The sequence below is a fragment of the Canis lupus genome, chromosome 16, assembly GCF_003254725.2.
Source record: "Canis lupus dingo isolate Sandy chromosome 16, ASM325472v2, whole genome shotgun sequence".
Taxonomy (NCBI): Eukaryota; Metazoa; Chordata; class Mammalia; order Carnivora; family Canidae; genus Canis; species Canis lupus.
In genome coordinates, this window is record NC_064258.1 from 2329073 (window position 1) to 2356904 (window position 27832).

Here is a 27832-nt window from a genome sequence, read left to right on the forward strand (position 1 = left end):
GCTCCATGCTCAGTGGGGAGTCTGCTTGAGATTCTCTCTCTTTCCCCTGCCCCTATCTTGACTTGCGCATGATCTCTGTCTCTCAAATAAGTAAATATTTATAAAAAAGTGAGTATTACATAATTCTGAAGATGAGGCCAAGTGGAGTTAAACAATTTGCTCAAGGTTACAGAACCTGCAAGTGAGGAAGCTGGATTCAAACCTACACACTTGAACCCAAGTCTATCAACCATTTTCTGTGTAGAGATTGAGTTGGCCATGACCAGATTCTTCTACCACATTAATAATACAGATCATAAACTGTTCATCAGTGTCAAGAGACTCGTCGGAGAGTAGGAGACTTCCCTGGCCCATGGCGAGGCCCTGTGTCCTCGAGCGACTTTAATGATGGTGGTGCCATGTGCCATGTGTCCACCACTCAGGTGCTCTGCACAGTTCTGGGACCTTGCTCCCTCTCTTTTGGCCTTTACCTGAGCAACAAACACAATGGATGTTCGAGAAGCAAACAGAATGCCCTAAATTCAGAAAGCGGCCTCCGACTATTTAAAGATACGTATTTTTTCAACTGTAATTTTGGTTTGGCAGATGAACATGAACACTTTTATAGGAAAAAAAGTGCAGATGAGTGAATTAGGGGATATTTTTGTGCTTTGTGATGATAAGTTCCTGCTAAACTCAGTGCAGTGAAGGATCATAATGAAGAAGTGTTTGCAGCAGCCTGGGTGACAGCTAATTCACATCCATTCCTTTCATATACTGTTGATTTCCCTGATTTTGTAGCAATAAGCCACTGGAATGTTTTGAAAATTTCAACACAGTCAGATTCCAACTACACGTTCAAGACTTTCAGGCACATTAGGTATTCGCTGAATGTTTGCTAAAGAAATGAATCAATACATAAATACAGAACACACCTAGATGTTCCAACCCCTCCGCGTAAGGAGTGGGAAAGTCTTTGTTCAGATTTTGTATCCTGAAAAATTTTTCTGATTATTTCTGCATCCAATAAAATTCTGCTATTTTACTGAATTGGAGTAACTAAAGAGCTTTAAGGCAAGGGGTTCTGTTTTCAGTTTTGTATCAGTCTACATGAAGGACCAAGCCTTGGCGAGGAGCAGTACTACCCAGTGGTGAAGACCATGAGTTTTCCATCAGTCTGCCTGCATACAAATCCCAGGCCTCCTACTGACTGGTATGTGAGCACTGGCCAAGTTGCCACACACATTTTATGTCTGTTTCCTGTAAAATGGGAATGATAATAATAGTTATGCAGCCCATAGGGTTGTCATGACAGTAGGACAGTAGGTGACGTTAACACAATTACAGAGCTTAGCACATTGTCCGGCACATGATAAGTCCTCAACCAGCATGTCAGCAGTCTTCACTGTTACCATGCAGGAATTAAGAAGCACTGAAGATTTTTACTAGCACTTGCATTCATTTCCGGTGGCCACCTTTGCAACGTACCACAAATTGAGTGGCTTAAGGCAACAAAAATGTATTCTCTTACAGTTTTGGGGTGGATGTTGAAAACTAAAGTGTTATCAGGGCTACACTTCTTCTGAAAGCCCTAGAGGAGGGTCCCTCTTGGCCTCTTCCAAGTTCTGGTGGCCCAAGCATTCCTTGGCTTATGGTGGCACCACTTCAGTCTCTGTCTCCAGCTTCATGCAGCCTTCTCCTGGTGTGTGACTGTGTGTCTATCTGTGTCCTGGCCTTGTCTTGGAAGGACACTGTCATTGGATTTAGGGTCCATTCTAATCCAGTATGACCTCGCCTTAATTACAACTGCAAAGACCATGTTTCCAAACAGGATCACATTCTAAGGTTCTGGGTGGACATGAATTTGGGGGAGGTGGATACTTATTTAACCATGTTGGCATTTAATTACAAAAATCAAACACACAAACTGTTGTAGCCACTATAGGTCTTAATTTTGCCTCTTGCTTAAAAACACAGAGAAGTTACAGAGAGAGTTTGCTTCTGATTATGTTGCTTATTTCTGCCTAGAAATAAAAATGAGGTGGATAGTTGTAACATTTTCCAGTGTTTTGGGGTTTGTCCAGCTAAGAAGGAATGGGTCCCCAGTGTAGGTCCCCAGTGTAGGTCTCCACTAATCCTGGGAATGACACACCAGACCCATGGCTGAGCCTTCCATGTAGACCAGGGTGGTGCTGTGTTTCTAGATGCTTCCACAGCCTCAGCCAATGGGCTGCCAGGGAATTCTGCTGTGTGATGGAGCTGTATCAGTTGAATTAATCACTACTGGGTGGTGGACTCTGTGAGAAGATGGGCCACGGTGGGCTTCTCTGGACAGAGGACATGACTGGATCTATGGTCTGGCCATAGGTTTCCCAGCTGCCCCTTGTGTTCCTTGAAAAACATGAACTCCCCCAACCAGCATGCCTATCAATGTGCAGGGAGCCCTGGGAGAGCTAATGCCTGAGCTGGCGATCAAACTTCTATAGATTCATTTAAAGAAAGTCCACGGCAGCTTCCTCGATGAGAGGCTAGAGGAAGGCAGAAAGATGTTTCTCGCACATGTAGATTTGCTGACAGGGGATGGTGAGTAAAAGTGCATCCTCTATGAAGCAAAAGAGACTCATCAGGTGGAAACTGTTTGAGTCCAACCCTGTCCTCCTGAGCTTAATGAAGTGGCAGCACATGGTAATTTGATTTACAAATGCAACCATATATTCATTCGAGAGAGAGAAATAGGGAAAGTAGATAAGGAGTGTGTATGGATAGAGACAGAGATGGATGTTGTGACAGAGTGTGCTCCTGGGACGTGGGGGAGACAGATGGAGATGGAGGTGGTGGGGACAGAGAGACAAAGGGGAGAGGGAAAGAGAGAAACAGAGAATTTAAACAGTGTGAGCCATTTGCCATCAACCCTCTGACCACCTAATATCAGGGGAGACCCTGGGTTGATCTGCCACCTTGGGCTACCCCTGGTCCTTGCCTGTCTTAGTGTGCATCTTGCATGTGGCTGAGTGCGACGCAAACATCTCAAGGTTTTTATTTTCATACAACTTGGCCCCAACAAGGCCATCCCTGCTCTAGTGCCCACAGGAAGGATGAAAAATTAGGCTCTGTTAAATGCAGAGAGATGGATTTTTCGAGGCTAATTTAATTTTATGCAATTTTCACCCGAGATGCCACTCCATTCCAGATAGTACAGTCAGGTGGCATACGATCTCTGGTTCATAACTATGTGTTTTCTAAGCAGAAACAGTTGATCCTTGAATGCCAGGGTTAAGAACTCTGCCTCTTAGGACTGTTCTTCCCCGAAAGAGGAACAAATGAGGAAGTTAGAAGTAATGCATAATTGTATAAAGAGAAGAAAATATGCAAAAGAGAAATGAAAGTAAATACTGGGGTTTTAAACTTCCCCTAAAAATAATGGCAGTCAATACTTAGTTGCATTTTTCTCACGGTTTGCTGACCTCATATGTGTATGCATGTGTGCGCACGTGTGTCTGATTTTGTGTGAACATGTAGTCAGGGTGCTCATGGTATAGCATTACTTTACTGCTTTACTCACTTAGTTAAATGCCGTGAACACTTTCCACATCCACAAGCACAGGCCTGGACTATCAAAGGACAACCCATGAAGGATTTTCATGAACTTCTTTGGCAGATGACTGTGGCCACTCTTTTCAGAAGTTGGATTTTTGGGCTGCAGCCCCACTAGGAGGCTATTGTCACAGGAGCTCCTATGCAGTTCAAGTCTCCCTGGGAGAGGAAACCCAAAACAGAGGGGGCACCTGGCTGGAGGCCTCCCAGGGCAGACCCCTGGCCCACGAAAGAGCTTGCAGACGAAGCTTTCCTAGATAGCTTCAGGATTCCTTTCAACCAGAACTACCATCATTCTCCCCAAGTCAAGAGGCGACTTGTGTTGACTCCAAAGGATGCCCATTGAATACTTTCCAAATATGTACTGCAGTTTTTAATTTTAGTTTTGGTAAAGCCACGGGTTGAGTCAAATGTAAACGTGTTACTGGAAACAGATATTAAGAGAATATTTAGGTGGCTTTTGAAATAATGTCAAGGGAAACACACAAGCTTCATTTAACTCTATCTCTCACATCGGCTAGGCTGAAGCGTGTGTACCCCTGCCTTTCTATTTGTGGAATATTGCCTACTAACATGCAAAAGTTTTGTACGTGCCAGTATGGTTAACTTAACTCTCCAAAAATCAGAGGATCATGATTTTCTTTAGATTAGTACTTACGTAGTGGAATCTCTCAGGCATTAGGACTTACTCGATCGCGTTCAGACATCACTTTGGCGATGGGATGACTGCATTAAATTAGCATCAAGTACAATGAGTGGTAATTGCAGGGCTGTCATTTCTACAAGTGCAAAATTAATGTGTCCTGCAAACCCATCCCATTGTGTGCCACAGGAAAATCATGGAACCACGTTGTTCCGAGCAGAAAAATGTCCTGTAATAGCACAGTTAATGTGGTACGGTATTATTCAGCAATGGTATTCCTTTCCATCTCTGTTGTTGTCTCGTGCTCATTCTTCAAAATCTGCCTGACCTCATTTGTATGCTCATACTGCAGCACCACCAGACAGTAGCCTGGATGTACAGAGAATGTTACAGAACAATTCCTCCTTCTGTGTGGCATATTGTGTGAATAATGCCAGCATAAACCACCCTCCATGTATTCACGAGGGTATGAATAGGCTACTTATGTAAAGCTTGTTATTAAGAGATACACCAACCATTTACAGGAAACTTTACCCAAATACTATACATTCATTTGGAAGGAGAAGAGTGATTTATGTGCATTTGGGTGGTAGCTTAGAGAAGGTACCGCTCGGCCACGCTCCATCCCTCTTGTTTACATGTGGGAAATGAAGCCACACACCAGTTGAGTGCATTTCTTCCAGTCATGCGGGATCACAAGGTGTGTTTTGAATGACAATATGCATATGCATTGGGCTCCCGTAGCCTGCTGATTGGCTTCACAGAATTCATTAGGGATTAAAGGACCCATTCGAGCCTGAAATAATGCACTAATAACAGGTGCTCTAAGCCGACTGATGTGTTATCTCACGATTCCTGCAGTTTGGCTGAGGCTGAGAACCACTCACAGAGGCATCCTGCGTAAGGATAATAATAATAATAATAATAATGATAGTGACAACAACTGGCTGGACAGGTTTCCTTGTGAGTCTGGCTGGAACCACATCTCTCAGCAGCCAGGGGCTGGCGGGGGATGGGGGAGCATCCAGACTGCGGGCTGCCCTGACTCATCATCCACTGCAGGAACCCATCGGTCAACCTGCAAGCCCTCTGACCTGCCCTTGACCTCCCTGAGCTCTGCCATGGACCATGAGGGTGTGATGCAGCTATGTGCTTTGGAAGGTTCTAGCAGCACACAGTCATCTGGCATTTGAGTGAGACTCCACACACACACATGCGGAGCATCTCTCATCTTAAGTGAATGACAGAGATCAGGGGATGATTTAGGAGACTTCCTCCGTAAGGTGGGAGAAGAATCCCGAATACCCTACTCTCAGAATAGAGTGCAGCGTGCACAACAACAACAACAACAAAAATCCCGATGTGGACGACTGAGGCTTCAAAGGAGGTACAAGAACACCACAGAAATGGGCTCTTTCTTACCCTTGTTGCAAAACGTGCCGTCGTAGGCCGTGTGGGAGCAGTCACAGGAGTAGCCGTGGTACTTCTCTAGACACCTGCCGCCGTTCTCACAGTTGGCGCCGTAGCTGGTGCAGTGGCCCGAGCACCCAGACTTGAAGCCGGATGTGACCTTGGCTCTTTCCTCCAGGTCCAGTGTCACCCCGTTCATCCGCAGGGAGCGGATGCAGCCCAGGAAGCCCTGCTGGCCCCCAGCACCACCTGCAAACGACAGAAGGCACGGGACTCAGACGGAGGGACCTCTGCTGCAGCCCCTGTGCTCGTCCATCACCCCCCAGACCACTGGCGGCAGGTCTGGCAGGGGGCCACTAAGGGCAATCAGCCCTGTCGCTTTGGAGCTGGCCCTGCCTGATAGAGAAGCTCCAAGCTTTCTCCCCTTTGGCCATAATGTCTAACTAAGGGAGGCTGTCTTGGGAGAAGCCATACATTTGCTACAGAAATAAAATGTTTGGAGATCCACAAAAATTATATATGCTGTTTTGGAAGTCTAATCTGGCTTCCTAAAGAAGTTTATAGAAATCTCTATGGTTTTTTTTGTTTGTTTGTTTGTTCTTTAATCCCATGGCATTCACTTCCATAGCATTATCTATGGAAAGAAATATAAAAAAGGCAGAGAAATATGAATATATTAGCATAGTTAACAAGTCAATTAGTTGGAAGGCATAAATCCATTTGAAATGTGACTGCATGTCCTGGTTCTTGTCTTAGGAAACACTTCGCTTTGAAGTTCACAGGAAAGGTTCCCAAGCTTCTCGTCCAGGGTGGTCAGAAGTTGGAATTGATAATTTTACACAAGAGTCAGCCACACCACATTGATTACCAGGTCAGGTTAGATGTCATTGCTTTTTGTCTAAATGCCATGGCAAGACATACAGGACAAAGAGCAAGTTCACTGTGATTTTCGAAGTTACAGAGTTAGGCAGAGGTTCATGAGCATGAAGATTATTAAAATATTCCTAATAAATCTCACAAGAAAGAGTCATTGGAGCATTATATCACAAGTGAATTTAATTCTGTCTGTAATAACCTTGGCTACGATTTTTTTTTAAGGCAGCTGGTAGAGAAGGAGGAACTCAAGTTTATATACATGTCTGCATGTTAGATTAACAAACTTTTCTGGAAATTAAATTAAAATGTGTAGTTTGAATTACCGAAAGAAATATCTACTGGGGATCTAGGAAAAAATGCTGTTAATACAAGTTATTATTTTTTTAAATGCATTTGGCATGCTATGTAGTAGGTACTCCACTGAGTGCCTTCCTTAAATGTTATCACCCGATTCTCACAACAGCCTGGTGAGGCAGGCATCCTCATAATTATCCCCATTGTACAGATGAGGAGGCTGAGGCTCAGGGAAGCTCAGAGGTTTACTCAAGGAGTCATAGCTCCAAAGTGGCAAAGTTGCGTTAGCTCTTATTTTCGAGTGTAGGGTGTCAAACTCTACCCTGTGTTGGCCATTTAATACAGAAGGACTTCAGGGTCAGGGGCCTCATCAATGTACGTGTTTTTCAAGACACAGGTTTGGACGTCTTTAAAGACGGAGGGGTCAATAGGATTGTCAGTGTTTGGGTGAGACTGGTAGCTGGGGATTGATTCTCATCACTTGTTTGGGTACGTTGAGAAAAAGCACAGAATCGAGCAGACTCATAAGACAGGGCTAGTGGATCAAAGGCTTTAGTTGCAGAGATGGATTCATTTGCTTATGTGTGTAAATCCTCAGCTGTGAAATGGCTATCTTTATAAACCCAAGCCTTGCATTCTCTCGTTGAGCAGTACACAGGTTTTGAATGATGATTCTCCGGGGATTGTTATTTATTATCAAACAAAATAATTGCATAGAAGATTAATTGAAGGGAGTCCAATGCCTTTTTGGGTCAAAGCTATGGGATAGTAGATGGCAGAAGCAGCTATTAAAAACAACCACGATGAAGGATTTCCCATTCTGCAATCTGATCCTCAGCTCAGCTTCATACACTTCTTTGCTGATGAGAATTTGGGCCTGTGCTATGATTTGGAAGGATTTCAACCCATTAGTCCACTCTGTGTGTGTTAAAATTTCAATTTGGTGTCTATCGTGTTAGCGAATATGGCTTTTGCTCTTCAATAAGGGCTTTCCAAAGGCCCTTTGTTCAATAAACCCTCAGCCCTTTACATTTTTGTCACTAGTCAATTAAGACAATTATATTCTATTAAAGTACTCTGAAATTTTAAAATCATTGTTTTTTAGATATCTCCCACTTGCTCCTTTTCCCTATTACAAATGCAATCGTTTTTCATCATGGAAACCATAAACACACTGATAAGCAAAATGAAAAAGGGAATCTTTAATGCTATGCAGATATAGCTAGCTTTACTTTCAGCAAACAGCCTTTTCTACTTTTATCTATGAACACACGTATATGTAAAAAAATAAAACAAAAGGAGAAATGGGATCACGACATACACATTGTTTTGAAATTTGCTTTTTGCACTTAAAACAAAAGGAGAAATGGGATCACGATATACACATTGTTTTGAAATTTGCTTTCTGCACTCACTATATCATAAAACATTTTCCCAGCAATAAATGCACAGCTAGAGCATCTTGGTTAACATCTGCAAAGCATCCTGTTCTGTGAATGATCTATCACTAATTTCCCATTCCACTACCATTGGGCTTTTAACTTACTCCGGCTTTCATTTTACCCAGGATTCTAATATAATAAATATCCTTGTAAAAAAAAAAAAAACTTTGCCACTTTGGTATTTCCTTAGAATTCATTCTTAGAAGTGCAATTGCCGGGTACAAAGGCATATACATTTTAAAAGCATTTGAAATACATTTTCTTTTAAGATTTTGTCAACTTGTATTTCCGTGGTAGGGTATGAGATTCCCACCTTCCTCACACCAATTCAAATAGCCAGAATTCTTTTGAATTTATAGGCTAGAGAGAAAAAAAGAGTTTTTTTGTTTTAATTTGCATTGCTTCAAACACTGTGAGCTGAATAATTTTTATGTTTTATCCATTCTTAGTTTTTGTTTCTTCATGCCCTTTGCTTTTTGTGGGGAATAGGGGGGATATAGTTCTTACTGACAGATAACAATATTTTGGGCTTTAAGTCTTCATTATAAAAATTTGGCAACTATATCTTCCAGTCTGTGTCTTCAACTTACACGTGGTGTTTCTTTTTCTCTATGAATGTTTATGTAGACACATCCATGTTTCTTACTTGCATGATTTGTGACTTTGATATTAAGCTTGTAAAGTCCAATCTAAAAGTAATATAATAAACCTAATCCAAAATAATAACATCATTCAACTGTATTTTCTTCTAGCACTTTTATGGTTTCACTTTTCTTAACATTATAATCTTTATCTGGAATGTATTTTTTTTTTAAAGATACAAATCCAAACCACAATGAGATCCCACCTCACACCAGTGAGAATGGGGAACATTAACAAGGCAGGAAACCACAAATGTTGGAGAGGATGTGGAGAAAGGGGAACCCTCCTGCACTGTTGGTGGGAACGTGAACTGGGGCAGCCACTCTGGAAAACTGTGTGGAGGTTCCTCAAAGAGTTAACAATGGATCTGCCCTACGACCCAGTAATTGCACTGCTGGGGATTTACCCCAAAGATACAGATGCAGTGAAATGCCGGGACACCTGCACCCCGATGTTTCTAGCAGCAATGTCCACAATAGCCAAACTGTGGAAGGAGCCTCGGTGTCCATCGACAGATGAATGGATAAAGAAGATGTGGTCTATGTATACAGTGGAATATTCCTCAGCCATTAGAAACGACAAATACCCATCATTTGCTTCGACGTGGATGGAACTGGAGGGTATTATGCTGAGTGAAATAAGTCAATCGGAAAAGGACAAACCTTATATGTCTCATTCATTTGGGGAATATAAAAAATAGTGAAATGGAATAAAGGGGAAAGGAGAAAAAATGAGTGGGAAATATCAGAAAGGGAGACAGAACGTGAGAGACTCCTAACTCTGGGAAACGAACAAGGGGTGGTGGAAGGGGAGGTGGGCGGGGGGTAGGGGTGACTTGTTGACGGTCACTGAGCAGGGCACTTGATGGGATGAGCACTGGGTGTTATTCTATATGTTGGCAAATTGAACACCAATAAAAAATAAATTTTAAAAAAATTTTATTTGTGAGAGAGAGAGAGCACGTGCACCAGTGGAGAGGAGGGGCAGAGGGAGAGGGAGAAGCAGGTCCCCTGCTGAGCAGGGACCACCCTGCCCCCCAGCTCGGCTGGATCCCAGGAACCCGAGATCATGACTTGAGTTGAAGGCAGCTGCTTTACCAACTCAGCCACCCAGTCGCCCCTGAAATTTATTTCATTTTAAAAATAACTTATACTTAATGGGTCTCACTAATAGTTGAGAGTTTGAAGGAGAGATTTTTTAAAAGACTAAGTAAATGTTAATAAGACAAAAAAAAAATAGAAGATTTAAAAAGGTCCAATTGACAGAGCAAATCAATCGAGGTTAGATCATATTTTTATCGCATCATTAAGGCAAACAGATATATGTATGTACTTCATTATTTATGTATATAGGCCTCATTCCACAAGGGGTTAGAAAGGGGTAGATTTTTCTGCCTGTCTTTGATTCTTTCTGCTCTCGGTCTTTCTGAAGCTCTACACCTCTCAGTCTTTCTTCCTACCTCCAGGTCTGTATCTCTCTCTTTCATCTCTCTCTCTCTCAGCACTGCTGGCTGTTCCAGGTTACTTGTGTGGCTTCCCTCAAGTCACTTCATCTCCCTCAGCATCATGTTTTCCCACCCATATAAAGAGGATTTGAACTAGATTTTGTCTTCAGTTTCTTCCAGCTCTAAATTAGTCTGGTTCATGACGTACAACCTCTCTCCCTGTACGTATGTGTCTCCATCTCTCTATTTCAGTAAATTACTCTCAATTTCTCCAAATTTACTTCTTGCACTGTTGCCTGACCTTCCCCTCAACTCCCGCCCTCCTTTTGTTAATTGACCATAGAATATGACTGTGGTCTAATTTTTATTTGTTGCATTCATTAAATAAAGTTTTGCACTTTTTTTCTTAATTGATAAAGCAGGTAAATGGAATTTCATGTCTCTCTCTGTAAAAGAAAACTAAAGAAATTGTGCCCTTTTCTTACTTAGATGGCCTCTGATTTATTAAATGGGTCAGTGAGCTGGAAAGTACTTTTACTGATTTCGTCGATATGAAGAAAGATCTTTTGTTCTGAAAATGGTCATTATATGCTAAGCAAAAGATGTTAATGCACTAGAACCAGCGATGATTACTTGAGTTCAACTTATGTGCTCTATAGAAATCTTTCTTGGTGACAAATGTCATAAGTTTAAATTGTAGGTCTGCAAGCAAAAATGCTACTTAACCTTTGTTAATTAAAAAATCAACACATTGTCATTGGAGAGAGCCCCCTGCCATGCAAGGGCTTCATGCACATTAGTCAGATCTGTGGTAATTATCCAAGGTGAGATGTGGGTTTAATTTGTAAATCATTTTTCTGTGAAATGCTATTCAAGTATTGCAATTAAAGATTAATTATGGAAAGGCTATATCTACCTATCATGAATAATACAATCACCAAATGCACAGAAGATTGGGGCAAAAGAATCCGGTATTAAATTAAGCAAAACAGATGAAAATAATGATCAAGAGGGACCCTAAAACATACGGTGTCCTCAAACTCAGAGCTTAGTTGTTTTCCAAGGAGCTAAGTGGAATTCGGTAGCACATTTGCCCAGAGAGACTGGCCACTCGTTCACCACAGAGAGGATTCACACCAAAGCTTACGCATGTGAAATCTAATGTGTCCTTTCAGTGATTATTTACTTCCTGTTTCTTATGAGCCAGACCTTGTCTAGATGTTTAGAAGGTCTTCAGAGGGCCTTCAACCTTATAGAGCTTATATTCTTGCAGAGAGGAAGGGAAAAAATAATAATAAACAAAATAAGCAAGCGAAGTCCATCATGGGTTGTAGGTAATGTCCACCATGATAACAAGAAATCAGGCGGACTTAAGTGGGATCAGGAGTGGGAGCAGTGTGGGGCCCGTCATAGGATAGGTCCCACTGAGATAGAAAGAGTATCCAAGAGCATATCTCTGGGAAGAGGGTTTCAGGATAGAGGCAAGTGGGTCCGGCCTGCGGGGGGGGGGGGGGGGGGGGGGGAAGCAGATGGGGAAGGGCAGGTGGGAGGAAGCAGGAGTAAGATGGGGAGTTGCTGCAGGGTGCTTAGAAATGCAAAGCCACTGACCAATACATGTGTGGAAAATGCTGGAAAGGCAGGGCTAAAAAGGCAGAGGAGACCTACTTCTTGCTCACAGGTTAATGCAAGTATACTAACAGTTCACTATGGTGCTAGGCACACGGTGACAGGTGAGAGGCAGCAAACAGGGATGAGGAAGGCATGAGCGGTGGTCACAAAGATCTACTTTTGTATATTGGCTTTGCCGCTCACTGCCTGTGAGATCTTCCCAGCTCCTCTTGGGCCTCAGTCTCCTTGTGTGTGAAATTAGCATAACAACGTGCACCTTGCAGGGTCATATTAATAATGGGTGATAATACATCTCTTTGCCGTAATGCTAAGTTAATGGTAGCTGTCATTATTACTATTATTTATTATAAACAAAATTCTACAGAAGTACAGACTTGGAATAAATTAACTATGGCTAAAATGAGTGTACTCATGTACCAGAGGCATACTGAGTGTTCTTGAATGCGTTGTGTTACCCCCAAATTCCTGTGTTGAAGACCAACCCCCGTGTGCCTTTATTTGGAGATCAGGCCCTTAAAGAGGTAACTGAGGTTAAATGAGGTTAGTTAAATTATTAAGTTAAGGGATGCCTGGGTGGTTCAGCAGCTGAGCGTCTGCCTCCGGCTCAGGGTGTGATCCTGGAGTTCTGGGATCAAGTCCCACATCAGGCTCCCTGCAGCGAGTCTGTTTCTCCCTCTGCCTATGTCTCTGCTTCTCTATCTATGTCTCTCATGACTAAATAAATGAAATATTAAGAAAAAAATTTAAATAATTAAATAAAAATAAATGTTGAGGTAAGATAGCTTAAGTCCCTCTTTTTAGCCAAATGACTTGTAGCTGGGCTTAATTAGTATCATAAACCCATTTATTATATCTCTAATAGGCAGGTCATAAGGGTGGGCTCTAATGTAATCTGACTGGTCTTCATAAGAAGAGGAAAAGACACCAGGGATGTATGCACACAGGAAAATGGCCACATGAGCGGTCTACAAGGTGAGGAGAGAGGCCTCAGGAGAATCCAGTTCTGGCCTCTTGATCTGGGACTTCTGGCTTCCAGAACTGTGAGAAGTAGCTTTCTGTTGTTTAAGCCACCCCTCACCCCCGCCGGTCTGTGGAATTTTGTTGTGGCAGCCTGAGCAGGCTTATACAGTGAGTGAAGGGTTGACATCAAGGCTGGTCTGAGCCAGGCCTGCCTGAGAGAATGCCCTTTTAACTGCGCCATTGTCTTGGAAGGCATGGGATTAGGCTGGCTGTTTTCTTTCTTTCGTCTGCTATGTGGGACCGCATCCAGATGTGGGGAGCTGTGAGCTGGCAGGAAGGCTCTGAACCTCTGATGGTATTAAAGACTGGTGAGAGAGAACTGTGACTCGTCTGTGTCCAGGTGACCCATCCAGACCTTGGATCTTCTCCAGAGCAGCCATTCCTGGCCTGTACAGGTACCTGCCTGGGTGGGCTGGGCCTCCTAGCTGTAGAGGCTGTACCTGCTGTATCTCCTGTTCTATAGGTTACCATTGTCTCTTAGGTCTTGACTGTCAACTTGAATCCATTAAAAAACAACCCAACCCTGCAGTGCAGTAGAGTTACGTAAAATAAAACCCCATTATTTGGCTGAGAACCTCAGGATGGTGAAGATTTTTCAGTAGTGGAGGGAGTTAAAGGATGTTGGATCACATTATTCAGCGCAGCTGAATGATTGACAAGTATTGATCAGGGATGCCTATGTCAGCTAGATATTAAAGGGCGTATATGAAAAAGCTCTTACATGCTCAGAGATCTGGGGTTTGGAGAATTGCCTTCTCAGATAATGCTCATGAGTGCTCATTCATAACTTCATTCAATGGAATAGATTTTTTTTTAAGGTTCATTATCACTGCATGGATTTTCTTATGTCCTCAGAGCAAAGGACACACAGCATCTGTGAATCCAAACTATTTAAACTAGAAGGAGACTTCAAAATAGAGGCTGAGGGAATACTGGGTTTCTGACAGCACAGAACACTCATATGTGTCACATTTATGTGAATTGCTCTGTGACGGGGATGATGGCAGGAGGTCTGAAGTCATTCTGCAGGCCACGGGGGCAGGGCAAGCATAATAAATTACTAGCTATTTCAAAGCTAGTATTAATTGAATACTAGCTGTACCAGGTGTTGTCCCAAACCTTACATGTTGTAACTCTCAGAGATAATTATTATTATTATCCTCACTTCACAGGTGAAGAAACAGACCAAGAGAGTTGATTTACCCAGTGTCACACTGCTAGTAAGTGGCCACTGGCCATAGTTCCCTCCCAGGCTAGCTGGCTATGAAGCCTGCACTCTCACTCTGGCTGCCATCTTGATTTTTGGGCTTGCATCATTGAGACTCTTCTCCTACATATGATGTGTTCCTAGGCATTGCTGTGCTTAAAATGGAAAATGCTAACAGAATGATTAATGTCTAAGATAAGTCATTCCCCACTTGGCATAATCCTGTCCCTGAAGCCACAAGGATGGCTGTTCAGAGCCAGGAATACGGATGCCCAAACTGATCTCCAGGTCAACAGACAGGGGGCGCTTCTTTGATGCCATTATCGAGATGATATTTTTCTTGGTACAAAAGCTTCACTGCAACTTTCAAATCAAAGCACTCATGGGTTTTAGCCCTGGATGGTGGGTCATCCCCATGGTGGGTGGTTGATCATCCCTGACACCTAGGTGAGACCATGCTCCTTCCGAGGGTGGCTCTTCATGGTGAGTCTCACGGTTCCAAGTCCCTTACAAAAGTGGGGACACAGAGAGAAGACAGTGATAAACCACCGCATCCGAGCCAGTTCCAAACGTTAAAGCATTAATAGTCACTTAGCAGATTTCAACGCAAACTCAGAATTAAAATCCATCAGCTGAGAACTCCATCAAACTATTTCTTTTACAAATATCTGTATGTTATTTTTCTTATTATCTGTCCCTCTGGTGGATACTGCTCATCTTTAGAGCAAAATAAGCGTTTTCTTTCTGTTGATTTAAACATATCCTATGTTCTTTCTCACACACACACACACACACACACACACACACACGAGGTACCAGGAACCTGACCTGGGCTGATTCACCTCTCTCTTGGTCTTTATTATCTGTCTTCAAGTCTTTTTTATATAACAACCGGATCCCGTCTCTTCCATCCAGAGTCAAGAACTCCCCAGTGCTGCTGCCACTCTCAGACTGCAGACTCAAGCAAGCCTTTGCTGATGCTAGTCCCAGGTCAAGGCTGGATTCATGGATCTGGGAGGGATCAGCATGGCTCTGATCACCAGCCTCGCAGGATGTATTTGCTTCCCAAGGCACCAGGGTGGAGGAAAAAGAAGAGGATCTTGGGGATGGAGAAGGAGGGGAAGAGAGGAGCTCACAGTGAGGCCGAGGACAGAATATGGTGCATTTTGAGGCCAGGCATCCAAGGAGGGCATAGTTATGAATGTTAAGTAATACCAGGAGGTCAAGGAAAACAGGAAAACAGTGAAAGGCTATTTGATCTGATTATTTTGAGACAGACCTTTTGGTGTAGCCTCAAGGGAACGGGTACAGAGAGAACTAAGTTAGCAGGTAAAGCTACACCACTGGCTTAAGACTCGATTACCGCAGAAGCTGGCTGTCCCTGTTTAGGTGGGAGGGAAGCATTTTTAAGGTGTGTGTGGGGGCATGAAACACATGTGGAGGTGGGAATAGGAGGGGGTTGAGGCGAATGGGATCCAGCGGTTCCATGTTCCAAGAGGAGGGTTTTCTCCTTACTCCAACTCTCTATGAGGAGCACAGCTCAGGGCCTGAATCCTAGCTTCTCATGTAAGGTGGACGACACAGGACAATGCATTCTGTAATCTCAAGGGAATGGACAGGAGCTTGTATGGAAGAGTGACAAGGCCTCTGAAGAGACCCAACGCGATAAAGGAAGGACTTCTGTACCAGGAGGGGCAGAGCTGTGGGGAGCAGGCACACAGGACCTGACATCATCGACATCTTAATTATGACATGAGACATGAGACATGAGATGCCTGACATGAGACAGCAGCAAGATTAGCATACTGATTCCCCCCGTGATATTGGAGACATGGGGTGATGACAAACTAGCATGAAGAATTGGTCAAAGATGCTGAGAATTACAAAACCGTAGCTGTTGAAAGAAAGATTTCTGAGGAGGGTTGAAGAACAGACCAGATAGAGCAGAAGAACATTTTAGGGGGTTGAAATATTGGGTCAATGAACCCTTTCCAGAGGCTACAGATTAAAAGAATGAAGGAAGAGATAAGAACTATGGAGGGTAGAAGAGTTGCCATTTGCATAATAACAACTTCATAAGAAGAGAGTAACTTGGAGGAAGGACTGGTTTGAAGAAATAATGACTCAGAATATTCTAGAATGAATGTTAGACTTCAGAATGAAGAGGCTGCTAAAGTACTGAACAGAGTAGATAAGAAAAAAAAGCCACAGCTATACCTACAGCTTTGGTTCTTACCCGAGGCCCCAAACCCCAGAGGTTCATCTACTGGAGTCTGGAGGCTGGGGAATGGGATGGAAGCACCTTTATGTCGAATGTCAATATTTTCACTAGCATCTAAATGAAAGTTAGCATTTTCTTCAATTAGGACTGTAGGGAGAACTGCAGCAGGATTACCAGTATCTGTGTCATTGCTGCTGATACAAAATCATAGAGGTATTCCTATTACATTAGAGTTACAGATTTTTTTTGAAATGTCATTTCAAATCATGGTCAGGATGAAGTTGAAAATAAGGTAGTTATTATTATTATTATTATTTTAAATATTTTATTTATCTACTCATGAGAGACATACATAGAGAGGAAGAGACATAGGCAGAGGGAGAAGCAGGCTCCATGCAGGGAGCCCGATATGGGACTTGATCCCAGGACCCTGGGATCACGATGTGAGCCCAAGGCAGATGCTCAACCACTGAGCCACCCAGGCACCTCAAGATATTTAATAGACCTGATGCCAAGTCTTGTTATTTATAGCACTTGCATTACTATCGTATCACTGATTTGCTGTTTTAAATGTTGGATCACTTAATTTCAATGTACTTGGTTTCTTTTGTAACTTGGTACACTCTACGTTATTCATACAAAACACCATTCAGAGAAGAGCGACACAGAGTTTAGCAGACTGGCCCCCCAAGAGGGTAGGAGTGCTGCATTATAGTTAAGAAATATTAAAGGACAAGAGAGAGAAGTTCAGTAGTAAGGATGCAACTCACGTCTCACTTCTCAATAGCAACATTGCCGATAAAAGACACTATCTCCAGAGCGCTGATTTAAATATGGTGACCAGGGAAGATCTTTGTAAGCATGTGAGTCTTGGAAGGGTTCACCTACGCAGGCTTTCTTAGACAAAACTGCCTTTGAGTAAAAAGGGAAACGAATCCAAGAGGTAATAAGATATGGGAAATAAGAGTAGGTAAAAAGAAAAAAACTTAGTAAATGTAATTAAAATAAGTATACTGATAAGATACTGCAATTAAAACCATAATGGATATCAGCACAGCAGGCAGGAAGGTGGAGAAGGAGGTCAGACTGTTCTTGGTCTTTTGTCTTATTCAGAATGGAGATATTGATTTGTTTTTGTGAATGATAGAGAAAAAAAACAGCATAAGTATGAGTCTTAATAAGTCAGGAATAGCTGCCAGAGGAATGACAGCAGAGTGGATAACTTTCAAATCAGTAGAGTGATACTCAATGTAATCAATGTAAGGTAGATGGGGGTGGGTGTGTGAGCAAACAAGTAAACAAAACACAGGAAATCAAAAATGTACAGTAAGGTGGCAGAGATTGTCCCTGAAATAGCACTCGTTACGATAAATGAACTAAGAGATAGAGGTTCTCAAATTAGATTTTTAAGAGACTCAGCATTATGATATCTGAGATGCCTTATTTATTTATTTAATTTAACTTAATTTTATTTTATTTTTATTTATTTTATTATTTTATTTTATTTTATTTTTATTTTATTTTATTATTTTATTTTATTTTTATTTTATTTTATTTTTATTTATTTTATTTTATTATTATTTTTTCTTTAAAGAAAAGGGTACACACACCTGTACAAAGCCCCAGGAAAATATTAATTACAACGAAGACACTGCAGTACTGTGAAGAGCGGGGATAGACCCTGTGGGACGGAACACATCATAGGGAATAGAGATACAATAAATCAAAAAGGTCCAGAACACACTTCACTAAGCAAAAGCGCCTCAAGCTATACAGAGCTCCAATGATAGGTTATTGACGGAAATAGAGAATTCAACCCATAAAGTTTGAAGTCGACACTCAGAAACTGATCGGACAAGCAGTACTTGCTGAATTTAAGGCTGCGTATACCTTACAATTCAGTAATTGTCCTGAAGACACAGACACACACATAGGAGAAACCCTCCGACAACAGGGGGACGTGCATAAACAGTCCTGGAACGGCTGGGGGGGGGGGGGCAAAGAGTTCGGAGAATTCAGGTGTTCATCTCTAGGGCACGGAATAAATAAAGCGCAGGTTACACACCATGGAACGCTATGCAACCCTATTCGCAGAGCCATACAAATACATCTTAAAAACATAAGGCCGAGTGAATGAGCAAGAAACAGATGAGATTTGTAGTACAATTCCATTTATATAAATGATGACACGCGAAAGGCAATAGTGTGAAGTTTCCAGAACAAACATACATTTTGAACAGATATATAGGGAGTGGGGCCGGGAGGCCATCCATAAACTACACTCGAGTGGGTGCCAGCGATGGGGAGAGAATGGGAGGTGGGAGTGGGGAAGACAGAGGAAACATAATAAAGTGAAAATAAAATGAAGGAGGGACACCGCCAGGCTGTGACAGCGGGACCAGGAGGTGAAGAGTGGGGCCCGCGCAGTCCTGGGACCTGGACAGCAGGGCTGACGGAGGGAGGGAGGGAGGGGGGCCTGGGGTGCTGTCTAGCTTCCTCGGGGAGTTGCAGGAGGGGCAGTGGGGCTGTGAGTGCCCAGCCCTTCCTCAATATTTGAGTCACGATACTGATTTCTTTCTTTTCTTTTTTTTTTTTTTGATTTCTTTCATTATGATCTTTTTCTGTATGACAGTTGCCACTTATTATTAGAAACTTTAATTCATTCCTTACTGAAAGAATAAAAAAATGTATATGTGAAATTGTAAAAAGCCTTCTATGCTGATTGCAAAACTGGGGCCTTTAGGTTGAAACAGCTTCTCTGGGGGCACCTGGGTGGCTCAACGGTGGAGCGTCTGCCTTGGGCTCAGGGCATGACCCCGGGGTCCTGGGATTGAGTCTCGCATCAGGGTCCCGGCAGGGAGCCTCTTCTCCCTCTGCCTGTGTCTCGGCCTCTCTCTCTGTGTCTTTCACGAATAAATAAATACAATTTAAAAAATAATTTTTAATATTAATTTTTAAATAATTAAAAAAAAATAAAATCCAGCTTTCTGGATCAGACCATGCCGGTTGTCATGAGAAAATTGGTTTGAGGACCACCTAGTCCCCAAAGCGTTTGTCTTGGGGCACATGAGCTATTTTACACAGAAGGACCACAGGACTGGCTGGCTCTTCAGTCCCAAATCTCTCTAAACGCTTCCACACGTGGGACCTCTGCCTTAGAAAAGTGGCTCAGTGCCTAGAAAACGGGTGTTAAGAGGTTACCATGCAAAGTCCCAGGAGAGGGTAGGGGTCATTGTCAGTCTGATTATGTTGCGAGTGCAAGAAAACAAGGCGAAAATAGTGGCTATATGTTGGCAAATTGAACACCAATAAAAAATAAATTTATTTAAAAAAAAAAGAAAAAAAAAGAAAACAGTGGCTACGGCAACTTACTTAATATGTGAAAACTCTAACTGTAGAGAACAGAATTTTATTTTATTTTATTTTATTTATAAAAAGCCAGTAGGCCCTGCCCCCCACCATGAGCTGGGGAAGGAAAAGATACGATGACTACTAGCAGGTGATGCCACCTGTGGTGGGGTGGAGGGCAGGCCCAGTTCTACTGAGAGGGACAGAAACTCAGACGTGGCCTCGAGGCGGAGCTTGGTGGAAGGTGGTCACAAGAAGACCAGAGTAAGTGCTGGTTGTCTCTGTGACGAGCAGCTGTGAGGGAGTGGCCGCCCATGGAGTGGCTTCTGTATTTCTGTTTTTTTATTTTTATTTTATTTTATTTATTTTTTTAATTTATTTTTTATTGGTGTTCAATTTGCCAACATATAGCATAACACCCAGTGCTCATCCCGTCAAGTGCCCCCCTCAGTGCCTGCCACCCAGTCACCCCCACCCTCCACCCACCTCCCCTTCCACCACCCCTAGTTTGTTTCCCAGAGTTAGGAGTCTCTCATGTTCTGTCTCCCTTTCTGATATTTCCCACTCAAAAAAAATGTTTTTTAAAAAAATTTTATTTATTTATTCATGAGAGGCACAGAGAGAGAGAGGCAGAGACACAGGCAGAGGGAGAAGCAGGCTTCCTCAGGGAAGCCCGATTCGGGACTCGAATCCAGGACCCTAGGATCACGCCCTGAGCTGAAGGCAGATGCTCAAGCACTGAGCCCCCCAGGCGGCCCCAGCTTCTGCATTCTATTTGCCCTTTTGCTTTGTAGATAGTTTATTGATTTCATCTAATGATACTTATGCCAGATTTTACTCAGCAAATCATTTTATTTTACTATTTTTACCAATGGTGGTGGTTTCCAACCATGGCATCACTTCTTATTTCTGTCTGAGGGAGAACCAGGGGACCAGTTATAAGGATCGAGGGAGAAGCTCTTTGCATCAGGGTCCGAGCTAGCATCTCAGCGGTTGTCAGGGAGACAAGGCCTCGAAAGAAGGAGGCTGAAAACTATAGTTAGGGCCTACACTGTTCAGAGATGCTGTCTTTCATAATATTCGGAGACTCTGTCTCCCCTCTCTCTCTCTCTTTTTTTTTTTTTTTTTTGGCTTCTGTCATGCTTGATTTTAGTCTGTGGTACCCAGTGAACAAGGTTATTTCCAAAGATGGTGATATAACTATTAATTCAGAGAAGTGACAGACTATACATACATTCAGTTACTCATTTCACTGCATCCTCAGCAAATATTCATTGGGCATCCACTGCAGCATCCGTCTAGGTCCCTGTTATCACATAGCCTATCTCCTAGGGGAAGGACACAGAGAGAAATGGGAATATCACCAGTGCTAAGGACAAGGTAAAATGGGAAGTGACTGGTTACATCAGGTTGAGTGGTGAGAGAAGGCCTCCCTGAGAAGGTAGGTGAAGTTGAGGCATGAAGGACAAGAAGGACCTGGGCTCTTCAGTGTCTGGGGAGGTACTTCAGGCAGAGGAAATGGCCAGTGCAAATGCTCTAGAGCAGGAACTAACTTGGCGTGTCCATGGCACATGCCCACACTGTGGAGACCAGCAACAGTCCAAGCAAAAAACAACCATGGCTTTGGCGAGCGTAGGACTTGTGGTAGTGGAGAGCAGTGGACACACCTCGGGCACAGTCTGGAGTAGAGGTAGTCACAAGACTTACTACTGACGGACAGTGGATGAGGGAAAGAGAAGAATCCAGGGTAACTCCAAATCTGGGTCTCAAGCAAAAATGGTAGGTGGTGATGTCATTTCCTGAGATGGGAAGGTTGGTGGAAGAACAGGTTTGGGGTTGCCCTCAAGAGCCTGCCATAGTTTCTCTGAGATGCCCAGTAGACATCCAAGCTGGGATGCTAAGTAGACAGTTGGATGAGTGGATGCCAGATTCTTGGGAGAAGTGAAGCCTGGAGATTTTGATTCAAGAGTCCTCAGTCCCTAGGTAGTATCAGAGGCCACTGGACTGGATAAGATCATTTGGGGGAAACAGATGAATGAAGAGAGGAAGGTTCTAGGACACTTCAACATCTAGTGGTCATGGAGAGGAAGCGAACACACAGGAGGGACGAAGTCGTAGCAAGCAAAAGGTGAGAGGCAAAGCAGGTGAGTACACTGCCACGGGGCCCAAGAGAAGAAAATATGTCATGAAGGACAGTGGGTGGGATGCTGCTGGTGAAACTGTGCCCTGTAGGGTTAATGAAGTTGAAAGTAGCAGAAAGGTTAAAGCTTGCTTTTCAGAGACTTGTTTCCTCCCCATCAGCTGTTGTGTCTTTCCGACCCCACTAACAAACCTGCCAGCTGTCTGCAGAAACCCTGGACTCCAGGTCAACCAATATGGTTCCAGCCTGGGGACAAGCAAAGCCTTACTTTCCTTACCTGAGATAACGAGCCCAAGGCTCCATCCAGTTTATGTCGGCTCTTGGAGCATGCCCACAACTCCTTCTCTTTGTCAAGATAACCTCCTGATGTTGCTAGAATTGGCGATTTGTTAGGTTCTAACAAGATACTGGAGGCCAGCTCTGGGGAAAATCAGAGGCCTTGTCATGGCAGCACTTCCACAAGAAGCCAGACCAACCAGGCAGGTCAAAGATGGCGGGTGCCATGACTGGAAACCTCTAACCAAATCAAGAAGAAAAGGCAAAAAACTGCTTCCAAGAAATCCCAGCTCCAAGTAATGAATATTCCACTCCCTAGTTAACAACTGTCAATGAAAGACAGACACCCAGGGCACCCAGCTCTCTCTTTGGAGCTTGCCTGCTCTCACATTTTGGGAGTAGACTTTCATTTTGTTAAACCTTCCCACTTGTGTTGCTGGTCCACTGTGCTGTGTGTCTGTCCTTGAAATCTTTTTCCTGACAAGACCAAGAACCTTTGGTGACATCTTTGGGATGGGCTGGGTCAAGGTCTCAGAGGGGTCTCCCCCACTTCACCAGGCAACAGAGTCAGGGGCTGAAGTTTGCCTCATTCTGACGTTAAGGCCCCCCCCCCCCGTAAACATGGGATAAATGTCACATGTATGTCACTCAATGCACATGCCCCATCTTTCCTCAAATAGTCCTAAAGTTCCAGGCCCTTTCCATCAATGTGTGTGTAATCTCAACCCCTCAGATTATAAAAATGTGTTCCCTCCCCCTTTGGGGGATGTGAGGCTTGTCCTCCTCTCTCCTCATTTGGCTGCTTCTTGAAGAAACTCTTTCCTTGCTGCTAACTTGATGTCTCAGTGGTTGGTTTTGCTTTGCCTTGAGCCAATGGACTGGGAGATCATGGAAAGAAGACTAGAATTCTGGGCGTTTTCTAGACATCTGTGGGTTCTAGAGAGATCTGTGTTGACTGTGACAACCCTTGCAAAGGGTTTACTAACATAAGTAAAAAAGACAAAACAGCTTATATTTGTATCACGGAGACTCTCAAGTGGGGTGGCTCATCCCCGCCAAGACGGCTTCTGCTTCTCTTCTTCAGCCCAACACTTTGTGTCTGCGCGTGGTCCTCTGACTGCCTTGATCTTTTGCATTTTGACTTTGTGATGCGCAGAATACTTGCTGGGGCCAACTCAGGCTAGGCCTGACCTCCTAGTCTCCTACTCCAGTGTTTCCTCCTGGGGGCCGGGCTGCCGTCTGGGGTGCACAAGTCTTTGTTGGGATGGATTCCCCTGTGCGTTGCAGAAAGTTCTGCTTGCAGCCTGTCGCTGGAGGTGGCACTGGAAGCCACCACATTTTTCCAGATACCTGGTGGGCCCCAAGATCACCCCAGATGAGAAACGCTGGTATACACCGACCAAGAGGGCTGGCAGCGTTCCCTTCAGCTTGACTCAACACCAGACAGGTTTCTCGCTGATCCTAGATCCCTGACTTCCCTCTTCTTAAAAGATTTACCCAAGAAAACTCGTAAATTCTTTGTCTTCCCCTTTGAGATGTAAATTGTTTCCCAACAGTCTTTTTTTGCCAGTTTTACTGGGGACCCAGGAGTCGTCTCTTTGAAAGGTATACGTCAAGGTTGCTCCTGCCAGTATCTCTCAGGTTCTGGGCGAGCGAGTGTGGGCCCCTCACTCCACTTTGTAAAACTACCCCTCCTGCCAGGAAGACAGGAGAAAGTGAGCTTTTCCGTTGGGGGCAGTTGTTAGCAAACACAGGTGACCTCTCATCTCTCTTCCCCTAGCTCCATAAAACTCGCCTCGTGTGTCTTACCACAACTAAAAACCAACACCTGAAAAACCAGTTCTCTTCCACTATTCCAGTGGGGTTGTGACTAAGCCGTGGACTGCCTCCCCCTGCAGTAACCTTGAGCGAAATCTCCTTTGCCTGTTTAATGTTGGTGTAATTTTTGCTTCGACAAGATGAATCGTTACGAGCCGGGTCCCTGGAATCAGACTGTGAGGGGTCAGATCTCGCCTCTGTCCCTTACCAGCTGCTGCACCACTTTGGGCCGCTGACTCATCCTCAGCCTTAGTTTCTCCAGTGTGAAAATCAAGCAGAAATTAGTCATAGTATTTGCTTTACGAGAGCTGAACAAAGCATGGGGCGCACTTGGCCTCGAAGTGTCGCTCGGAACATGTCAGCCAGCACTCACATTGTTGCTACTGAGGCAGGCTTGCAGGAAATGGGAACAAGCAACATATTTTCTGTGTTTTGACTCCTGCCGTCTGGACTGTACATTTTGTATTCTAAACTTTTTGGATACTAAAAAGAACCGTTCTATTCATACACAGATTTGGGTGCGCTTTGCGACTGGAGTTCCATTTTTCTCCCTCGCAGACAACAAATGCTGATTTTCTCTTTCCTCTCCCAATGCTGTTGCGTTTCAGATGGCAGGGGAATTATCCATTCAGGATTTTGGAATCCAGAGGGGGTGAGCAACAGCTGACCAAACAAATCACATCGTGGTGTTTGGGGAAGTTGGGCTGTTTTATGGGGTTGCTCATGCAACGTCGCTTAGTGAACGGTCATAGCACTCTGTCCTCATTGACTTCTAAGTCCATCTAAGCTTCCAGTCGTCCATGAACTCAAGTGGCAGCTCAGGAGGAGTTTCCTGAAAGATAAACTGCTGGAGGAAGAGAAGCCTGCAGGCTCTGCTGCTCCCCTGTGCCCTGAGGCCTGAGGACAGAGCTCCTCCTGTCTCCAGCCAGGCATCCGCAGAGCACAGAAGATCCTGAAGGAACGAGCATGGAGCATGGCTTTTCACCTCCTCTTGGGCTACCTCTTGCACAGAAGGGATGGTCTCCTTTAGTCTCCAGAGAAATTTCACAAGAGGTCAGGGTCAAGTGGTTGACCCGGGACATTTGTCATTAGTTCGGGTTCTCAAAGAGCCACTTAGGCCACTGAGTCTTCCCGAACCTTCCTGAAGCAGCCTCCTGCTCTCCCAAACTCTGGCCTCCTCCTCAAACTACCACCGAGCACAGTCACATGCTCTGGCCTGCGTCTAGCTTGCTGAAAACCAACTCCTCCGCCAGCCACCTGCCTTGAATGGCCTGCCTGGCTCTCCTCGATGGCTCACCCTCGCCAGCTCCCTGACCATGCCCCGGGCTGGCCGCTGGCTGCAGGCTGAGGGCCCAGCAGACACCCTGGCCCCCTCATAGCCCTGACGGTGTCGCTTCAGCGGCCAGGGCTCCCAACTCCCTCGACGTCTCTGTGCCAAAGCGGGCTCTGGCTCAATCCAGCCTGGCATTGCTCATGCCTGGATAGTGACCATGAGCATGTCTGCTCTTCTCTGCGTCCTAGGAAAAATAGGGCCCTTGGCTGCCATGGAGGATGTTGGTCTGAGCACCCGGACTGGTTGAAGCTACAGACCACCATGTGGTTTAAGGGGCTCTGCTGGGCCATCCCAGGAGCTCATCATACGCTAGTTGCTCATGGTTGGACCAAAAACATGAGGAAGTTTCCTGCGTTTTTCAGACAAATACCAGCCACAGCTTCCTTCTTCTCATGGCACCTTTTGTGTTTAAGTTTATTTGTTACGTTCTGACTAAGGCAGAATCGTGGCTGTAATAATCATTCTCATAGAAATGAGAATCACTGTCTACAGACCTGTGTTAATTCCCTTTCGATGACAGCTTTTAATTATATTTTAGATGTCGAGTGAGGGGGACTGTTCTTCCCTGTTTCTCCAGTGACTTTGAGGAAGGACACACTAGCCTGGCCTTTCCCTTAGAGCCCACTCTGTGCGTAAAGCCAAGAAGGACTTCCAGTCTGTTTTAGCTTTAGGCCGAGTCAAAGCACCTCTTTTCTAGAATGGAGAAGGAGCTCTTGGGCAGCTCTGCCACATGTTTGGGTTGTGACTCTGATGCCCCTGTGATATTTTCACATGGATGCTTGCAGGCTTCTTGGCCAACTGAGAACAATTCTGGGCTCTTGCTTGCTGCTCCTGCTCTGTGGCCACTGCGACAGGTAAGCAGAGTAACTGCAGCCTGATTTTGGATATTGAGGGAGTGTTTGCACCATGGGGACTTTCCTTCGGGGTGTGTGGGTTAGAGTGACCACGTATCAGGCCGTACTTTAGGAAAGGAGAAATGAGCCAGTTGGAAGCTGGTTCTGTAGAAGGGGGCGAGTGTTACATGGAGGAAGAAAGCTAAAGGAGTAAAGGTAAAAGCAAAGATAAAGAATAACTCACATTTCAGGAGTTGGACTTCACTCTAGAGTGCTTATCCTAGATGGTATCAATCCCCCCTGAGAAGTGGGAACTGTATCCCTATTCCATACAGAAATACTGAGTCACCTGCAAGTGGTTCCTTGGGGGGTTGTGGGGGCAGAGTTGGGATCCAAAGCCCACGTGAGCCACACGACACCGTGGGAAGGATGACGGCTCAGCATCTGAGGCCCCCCTAACCCATGTCCAAACACGAAATCACAAATGGTTGACGTGGGAAGAAATTCCAGAGACCAACAAACCCAACTCCTTTATGAGACAGATGAAAAACGAGGCTCGAGAGGGAAAGTGGTGACACTGGGTCAGGACAGAGCGTCTCATGAGAGCTGAAGTCAGAACAGCTCTCGGGTCCCCCGAATCCCTACAGTATAGTCTTGTGGTAACTGGCTCTAGGATTTCACGGTCGTTGAGCTGATTTTCTTTCTGGAAACAAGTCTCCCTCTCCTCCTCTGGGAAGGATGTCTGTTGCAGAACGATAGTTTTTCACACTGGTGCAAAATCGCTTGTGTCTGGGGGGTGCGCACCTTGCCCACCTCTGAGATGACAGGAGATTAGAAATGGGACATGGACCTCCCCGTTTTCAGAAGTGAAAAGCAGCTGCTGACTCATCACGGCGGCGCCCCTGTTCTGCAGCTTCTTTCCCAGGTCAGCAGGGGTTCCATAATTCCTAAATTCCAAGAACATGTTTTCTGGCCTGATGTTACACACGGCCCTTGCTCTGACTTGGTGATAGCAAACACAGAGAATTTCATGGAAGCCTCTCCTCTGCTCCTTTCTTCCGTGCTTATTCCTCCCATTCCCCTTTCATTCCTCCTGAGATGCTGTTTTTCTGCCTGTCTCTAAAATTCAATTGTTCTGTCGAATTGTGACTTTGGCCCTCTACTGTTCTCTTCCTGGCAGTTGCTCTTGTTTAAGCAGAATAAAAATTCTTTTTGAGACCGTCATAAATGCTCCCCCTATCTCTTAGGGGACTTTATTTGGTCTCCAACATTTCCGAAGATAGCTTTAGTCCATGGAAAGAAAGGGAGAGAAGGAAAGTTGGATCTCTATACCCAGAGACAAGTTCAGAAAAATAAGAAAGTCGGGTCAGCTAGGGTCACCTGTTATGGAAACCAGGTAGGACTTAACTAGCATGCTTGAGATGGACACGGTTGAGGAAAACAACCTTATCCCAGGTAATCTGGGCAAGATGGATCGATACAGTGAAATCTGCTCATGATATGCAGCAGGAATCAGCAGCCCGGATATTTAATTAATAAAAAATAATTTAAGACTAATGTGTAATTTTGAGTATGGCGTGAGGGTGGGATTTGGAAGGGGCTGGGTTCTGGTTGGGGTCGAGGAGTATTTTATCTCAGAACTTGTGACTGTCACGGCCCCTGATGACATGGCTTGGTGACAAG

The 27832-nt window shown here is 44.3% G+C and overlaps 1 protein-coding gene across 4 annotated transcripts in view; it reads right to left on the reverse strand.

The window, feature by feature from the left end:
* CNTNAP2 (contactin associated protein 2) overlaps positions 1-27832 on the reverse strand; it is a 1981926-nt gene that overhangs the window by 202042 nt on the left and 1752052 nt on the right. For all 4 annotated transcript variants that reach the window (XM_025433996.3, XM_035700120.2, XM_035700122.2 and 1 more), the window contains one exon: positions 5639-5875. In XM_025433996.3, the coding sequence (XP_025289781.1) occupies positions 5639-5875 (237 nt within the window). The remainder of the gene's footprint in view (positions 1-5638; positions 5876-27832) is intronic.